Genomic DNA, 7,486 nt, shown 5'->3' on the forward strand with positions numbered 1-7,486 from the left:
AACCCGCCACCTTGGGTGTACGTGGCTGGCGCCTTAGCCACTTGAGCCACAGGCGCCGAGCCAATTCATCTATTTAAAGTGGTTTAAAAAGTACAATCTAGTGGTTTGTTGTTTTTGGTTTTTTGGGGGTTTTTTTGCAGTTTTTGGTCGGGGCTGGGTTTGAACCTGCCACCTCCAGCAGGCGCCTTACTCCTTTGAGCCACGGGCACTACCCCAATCTAGTGGTTTTAAATGTATTCACAATGCTGCATGATCATCACTACTACCTATTCCCAGAACATTATCCCAAAAGGAAGCCCCATCCCCTCTCCCAGCACCAGCAACCATGAATCCACTTCTTGTCTCTGAGAATCTGCTTGTTTGGGACGTTTCACATAAATGGAATCTCACACTGGGTGTCCTTCTGTGTCTGCTTCTCTCACTGAGCATGATGTCCTCAAGGACATCCACATTGTAGCCTATGTCAGAGCTTCCTTCCTTTTCATGGCTGAGTGATACTCTACTGTATGGATGGCCCTTGTTGTGTTGATCCATCACCTGTTGATGGACACTGGGTTGTTTCCACTTTTGGGCTGTTGTGCATACAGCTGCTGAAGACATTTGCCCCAGCTGACCTGTTGCCCCCTTGCCACTTAGGTATGTGTCATGTCCACCCCACATGGTCCCAAATCATAGTCTCTCAGAGTAAGTTAGGAAGGGTGCTTGAGCTTCTTGAAAGTAGAATCAGACCCCAGACCCCCACTGGCATTTGCTGAGAGGAGCTGACACTGCAAGGCTGTTCTGGAGCAACTGTGAGCAGGGGCATGATGGGGTGAGCCACTTGAGCCACCAGAGCTTCCCTGCATTTCCCAGAGCCTGTCCTCCCTGCTGCAGAATTGCTTTGTTTGGGTGAGGACCCCCTGCACCACTGCCACACTAGCTGCAGGAGAACCTCTTAAACAATCACAAACCAATGGAGAGGTGGTCAAGGACTTGGGAAAACAAATCAGCCCTGATCTCTCATTGCTATGCCACTGTTTGTTTTTTTTGTTTGTTTTTGTTTTTTTATTGAGACAGAGTCTCACTTTGTAGCCCTTGGTAGAGTGCTGTCGTATTATAGTTCACATCAACCTCAAACTCTTGGGCTCAAGTAATTCTCTTTCCTCAGCTTCCCAAGTAGCTGGGACTATCGGTACCCACCGCAACACCCAGCTATTTTTTAGAGACAGGGTCTTGCTCTTGCTCAGATTGGTCTCAAACCCATGAACTCAGATAATCCATCTGCCTTAACCTCCCAGAGTGCTAGGATTACCAGTGTGAGCCACCGTGCCCGGCACGTGTGACTGTTCTAAGTTCTTTAAAGCAAAGACCTGGTCAGGCTGCAGTGTCTTATCAAAGGAGTAATTTTGGCCCTTTGTGGTCAGAACCCAGTTTGAGCACATTTGTAGTAGTTCATAAGCATTTGTGCATTTTTTAGTATCTGAAAAGGTCAGCACCCTGCTTTCTGTCTCCAGTGCCATCCTCCTCTCTGAGCTGTAATAATGGTTGGGTTTTTTGTCCCTCTGCAGAGCTGACAGCTCCTTTAACTTCATGGCATTTTTCTTCATCTTTGGAGCACAGTTTGTCCTGACTGTCATCCAGGCCATTGGCTTCTCAGGATGGGGTGCATGGTAAGTTTTTTGTCCATGGATGTGACACGTGTTACTTGTAGAAATAAGAGCCTGGTGGAAAACCAGCAAGGCTACCAATAATGTTATGGGTCAAGTTTATAAAGACAATTTTCTAGGGAGGTTTCAAGCTCACATCCAGGGAGCAAGGGTTCCACTGAGTGCCCATGTCTGGTATCAGTGTCCAAAGTGCTGCTTCTGCCCCAGACAAGGATCTCGGAGCAAACTTCTGGCAACCACTGTTTCATGTGGAACTCTGAGGGAGAAGGACTTTAAGATATATAAAAATGTTCATTTATGGGCAGCGCCTGTGGTTCATAGGAGTAGGGTGCCGGCCCCATATGCCAGAGGTGGTGGGATCAAACCCAGCCCTGGCCAAAAACTAAAAAAAAAAAAATGCTCATTTAACGTACTACACTGAGTAAGGCACAATGTTAGTGATAGGGAAAACTGTGTGTAAGGGAGGGAGGAAGTATGTGGGAACGGTCTATACTATCTGCTCAATTTTTCTGTAAATCTAAAATTATTCTAAAAAATAAAATCTATTCATTAAAGAAAAAATAAAAAATGCATGTCCCACCTAAGATTAGTTAACAACAGTTTTCTAATATTGCCAGGTACACAGAAGTGTTCATACTGCCAAACTTGTTTTAAGTTTCTAAGTTTGTTTTCTTTTTTTTTTTCAAACAGAGTTTTACTTTGTTGCCTTTGGTAGAGTGCCATGGCATCATAGCTCACAGCAACCTCCAACTCTTGGGCTCAAGTGAGTCTCTTGCCTCAGCCTTCTAAGTAGCTGGGACTATAGGTGCCCACCACAACACCCTGCTATTTTTAGAGACAATATCTGGCTCTGGCTCAGGCTGGTCTCAAACCCGTGAGCTTAGGCAATCTACCCATATCAGCCTCCCAGAGTGCTAGGATTACAGGTGTGAGCTACTGTGCCTGGCTTTTTCTTTTTTTTTTTAAAGATAAAGTCTCCCTGTCTCCCAGGCTAGAGTGCAGTGGTGCAATAACAGATTACCGCAACCTCAAACACCTGGGCTTGAGCTATCCTTGTGTCTCGGGCTCCCAGGTAGCTGGGACTACAGTTGCACACCACCTATAGTTTTGTGGGGTTTTTTGGGGGGATGAGCTTATTTTTTTTGAAACAGAGTCTCACTTTGTTGCCCCTGGTAGAGTGCTATGGCATCATAGCTCACAGCAACCTCAAGCTCTTGGGCTCAAGCAATCCTCTTGCCTCAGCCTCCCAAGTAGCTGGGACTACAAGGTGCCTGCCACAATGCCCAGCTACTTTTTAGAGACAGGGTTTTTCTCTTGCTCAGGCTGGTCTCAAATTTGTGAGCTCAGGCAATCCACCTACCTTGGAGTGCTACAATTACAGGCAATCCACCCACCTCCTAGAGTGCTACAATTACAAGTGTGAGCAACTGTGCCTGGCCTGCAGGACTAATTTTTAAAAAATATTTTTTGTAGATATGGGGTCTCGCTTTGTTGTCCAGGCTAGTTTCAAACTCCTGGCTTCAAACCATCTTCCCATTTCATGGTCCCAAAGTGCTGGCATTATAGATGTATAGATCTCAAAGGACCATATTTTCTTTTCTTTTCTTTTCTTTTTTTTTTTTTTGAGACAGAGCTTCACTTTGTTGCCCCTGGTAGAGTACTGTGGCATCACAGCTCACAGCAACCTCCAACTCCTGGGCTCAAGCAAGTCTCCTGCCTCAGCCTCCCAAGTAGCTGGGACCACAGGTGCCTGCCACAACGCCCAGCTATTTTTTGGTTGCAGCCGTCATTGTTGTTTTTGGCAGGCCTGGGCTGGATTCAAACCCGCCACCTTAGGTGTATGTGGCTGGAGCCTTAGCCACTTGAGCCACAGGCACTGAGCCAAAAGACCATATTTTCTACCTGTCTTCTGCTCCCAGAGGCAAGTGTGGACACCCCACCCATGTGTGGACTGCAGTCCAGTGGGCTTTGTAGCATCTTGGTGAGGACTAGAATTGCTTGAGCTCAGGAGTTTAACCCCTGCCTAAGATCTGCAACTTAGTTTTCCATCCCCTCTCTCTTTTCTTTTAAGACAGAATCTTACTGAATAGAGTGCTTTGGTGTCATAGCTCACAGCAACCTCAGACTTTTGGGGCTCAAGATCGTCTTGCCTCAGCTCCTGAATAGCTAGAACTATAGGTGTCCATCATAACATCCAGATAGTTTTTGTTTCTTTCCCTCTATTTTTAGTAGAGATAGGGTTTCACTCTTGCTCAGGCAGATCTTAAACCCCTGATTTCTAGCAGTCCACCCACCTTGGCCTCCCAGAGAGCTAGAATTATAGGTGTGAGCTACCACACTTGGCCTCCTCTCTGTCTCTCTCTCTCTTTTTTTTTTTTTTTTTTTTTTTTTTTGCAGTTTTTGGCCGGGCTGGGTTTGAACCTGCCACCTCCAGCATATGGGGCCGGTGCCCTACTCCATTGAGCCACAGGCACTGCCCCCTCCTCTCTTATTTTAAATTTTTCCTTAGTATCCCATTGAGTGGATGTAGTAGAATTTACATGTGTGGTGTTCTCAGCCAACAAACTGAAAAACCCAGTTTTTAATTATTGCAAACAATTGCTGTGGCATAAATTCTTAGATATGTGAGATTAAAGGAATAAGTCTTTTCGTAGCTGAGGCCCCATTGCCCTTTACAAAGGGTGATGAACAGAGTGGCACTCATATATCTCCATCCCCACACATTCATTGCTGGTGTGATGGTAGTAAAACAAGACCTTGGGCTGGGTGCGGTGGCTCACACCTATAATCCTAGCATTTTGGGAAGCTGAGGCAGATGAATTGCTTGAGTTTAAGACTTGCCTGAGCAAGAGCAAGACCCCTTCTCTACCAAAAATAGAAAAACTGGCTCGGCGCCTATAGCTTAACCGGCTAAGGCGCCAGCCACGTACACCCAAGGTGGCGGGTTCGAATCCAGCCCGGGCCCGCCAAAACAACAATGACGGCTGCAACAAAAAAATAGCCGAGCGTTGTGGCAGGCACCTGTGGTCCCAGCTACTTGGGAGGCGGAGGCAGGAGACTCGCTTGAGCCCAGGAGTTGGAGGTTGCTGTGAGCTGTAATGCCACGGCACTCTACCCAGGGGGACAGCTTGAGGCTCTGTCTCAAAAAAAAAAAAAAAAAAAAAAAAAAATAGAAAAACTAGCTGGACATTGTGGCAGTGGGCTATAGTCCCAGCTACTCAGGAGGCTGAGGCAAGAAGATTGCTAGAACCCAGGAGTTTGAGGTTGCTGTGAACTACAGTGATACCAGGGCACTCTAGCCTGGGTGACAGAGTGAGATTCTGTCTCAAAGAAAAAAGAAGGGCGGTGCCTGTGGCTCAAAGGAGTAGGGCACCAGCCCCATATGCCGAACGTGGTGGGTTCAAACCCAGCCCTGGCCAAAAAAAAAAAGAAAAAGAAAAGAAAAATAAGACTTTGCTCTGACCCACTTGCATCTCCTCATTGGTGGAATGAACATCATTTATGTTTTGACTGGTCACTTGGCCATCCTTATGTGAATTGCTCTTTTCTGTGAGAGTTGTTTACCTTTTTTGGTCAGTTTGCTGGCCCTCTTAATAGAGGAAGGGCAGTGGGTCCTTATTTGGTGAGCATGCTGGCACCCACACTTGTTCTTGTGCCTTGCAGTGGTTGGTTGGCAGCGATTACTATGTTCAAGACCAATGTGGGGGCTGCTGTGGTCATGTTGCTTCCAGCCATCATGTTCTCCCTGTCAGCTGTCATGATGGCAGTCATGATTATGAAGGTAAGTCCATGATGTTCAGCCGTCATTCCTTTCTCTCTATGCCATCCCAGGTGGATAAGCTTGAGGAGGAGGTCAAGCCCAGCTTCCAGAATCTTCTCTCCATGGAGTCACACAGACTGTGCTTATTTCCCAGCAATAAGCTATAACCACACATATGAAATATTCCCAGGGAAGCTTGCAGATACCCTATACCCAGGTTTCCATTGAGGGGTGGTCCCCCTGCCTAGCCCATGCTGAGATTCCAGACTCTAGAGCAGCTGTTCTCAACCTGTGGTTCGTGACCCCTTTGTAACAATGAAAATACAGCCTGCGTATCAGATATTTATGTTAAGATTCATAACAGTAGCAAAATTACAGTTATGAAGTAGCAATAAAAATAATTTTATGGTTGGGGGTCACCACATGAGGAACTGTATTAAAGAGTTGCAGCATTAGGAGGCATTAGGAAGGTTGAGAACCACTGCTCTAGAGGAAAGCAGGGATTAGGCATAGACCATGGTGTTTGCAGGGGCAGTTTAGGCCCAGGAGCTCCTGCTGACAGTGAGGTATGTGTGTTGGGGACCATCCAAATTACTAGCCACAAACTCCATTAGAAAATAAAGTGTTGGCTCAGTGCCTGTGGCTCAAGTGGCTAAGGCGCCAGCCACATACACCTAAGGTGGCAGGTTCAAATCCAGCTCGGGCCCGCCAAACAACAATGATGGCTGCAACCAAAAAATAGCCGGGCGTTGTGGCGGGCACCTGTGGTCCCAGCTACTTGGGAGGCTGAGGTAGGAGACTGGCTTGAGCCCAGGAGTTGGAGGTTGCTGTGAGCTGTGATGCCATAGCACTCTACCCAGGGGGACAGCTTGAGGGTCTGTCTCAAAAAAAAAAAAGAAAAAGAAAAGAAAGTGTTTGGGCAGCACCTGTGGCTCAGTGGGTAGGGCGCCAGACCCATATACCAAGGGCGGTGGGTTCAAACCCGGCCCCGGCCAAGCTGCAACAAAAAAATAGCTGGGCGTTGTGGCGGGTGCCTATAGTCCCAGCTACTCAGGAGGCTGAGGCAAGAGAATCACCTAAGCCTAAGAGCTGGAAGTTGCTGTGAACTGTGATGCCATGGCACTCTACCCAGGGTGATAAAATGAGACTCTGTCTCTTAAAAAAAAAAGAAAGAAAAAGAAAATAAAGTGTTCATCTGGGCTAATAATATCAAGTTAAAATGCCATGCTTTTGTTTATTGAAGTTACCATAATTTCTAGAAGTAGTACAATCTAGTGGTCCCAAAGGTGTGGCCAGAAGCACACTGGTACATCCTTTCTGTGTGGTAGGGAGCCTAAGCTCCAACCCCAGAAGCTTTTGCTAAAGAAACCATTGCAGAAGTGCCCAGAGATGAGCATGGGCCAGCAGCCAACCAGTTGTCATAACAAGCAGACTGTGCATGTCCTTCGCCAAACTGTATCCAAGGGGCTTCATTGAGTACCCTGAAGCCACTCTGCATGGCAGCAGGTGTTGGGTGAGGGTTGCACACCAGTGTCTGCCTCCAGAGCCCAGCAGGCAGCCAAGGCCCAGCCCCAGCCATGTGGCATTGACCAGTGGTGCCAAAAAAGTAGTCATGTGGCTCATACTCAGCAGGAAAAGAGGCCACAAAACTCACATGCAGGACTAGTGCCTTCTGTGAAGGAAAGGCATTATTCCATGGGGTGTACAAACGCGGGAGTTCCGGCCTCCAGAAAGCAGGCAGGGGTCAGTGCTCTGGGCAAGGGCCCCAAGTCCCTGGTTTTGGGTCCTCTGCATTCCCTCAAGTTTCCACAGAGATTCTCTATAATCAGTTTAGGAGCAGTGAGCTTTGGTTTCTGTGGCATTAAAAAGGTGGAGCTTCCTCCCTGAAGGCCAGTAGCCTTAGACAGCTTTATTTTCTCTGGACCATTTCTTCTGCTGGTGCCACCAAACACTATTTGACTAACACACAGAGAGCAGATAGCACTCCTGCCTGCTGACCATGCACTGACCTGTGAATGCTGGAAAGCTCACTCAGGTAGCAGCTGCATTTTCTTTTCTTTTCTTTTCTTTTTTTTTTTTT

General features: G+C 47.2%; 1 protein-coding gene across 2 annotated transcripts in view; it reads left to right on the forward strand.

The window, feature by feature from the left end:
• The window catches only part of SCAMP4 (secretory carrier membrane protein 4), a 26,960-nt gene that overhangs the window by 16,052 nt on the left and 3,422 nt on the right, over positions 1–7,486 (forward strand). For both annotated transcript variants that reach the window (XM_012804545.2, XM_012804546.2), the window contains 2 exons: positions 1,548–1,649; positions 5,310–5,427. In XM_012804545.2, coding sequence (XP_012659999.1) covers positions 1,548–1,649; positions 5,310–5,427 — 220 coding nt within the window. The remainder of the gene's footprint in view (positions 1–1,547; positions 1,650–5,309; positions 5,428–7,486) is intronic.

Source organism: Otolemur garnettii, unplaced genomic scaffold, assembly GCF_000181295.1.
Source record: "Otolemur garnettii isolate 467f Iridium unplaced genomic scaffold, OtoGar3 scaffold00029, whole genome shotgun sequence".
Classification (NCBI taxonomy): Eukaryota; Metazoa; Chordata; class Mammalia; order Primates; family Galagidae; genus Otolemur; species Otolemur garnettii.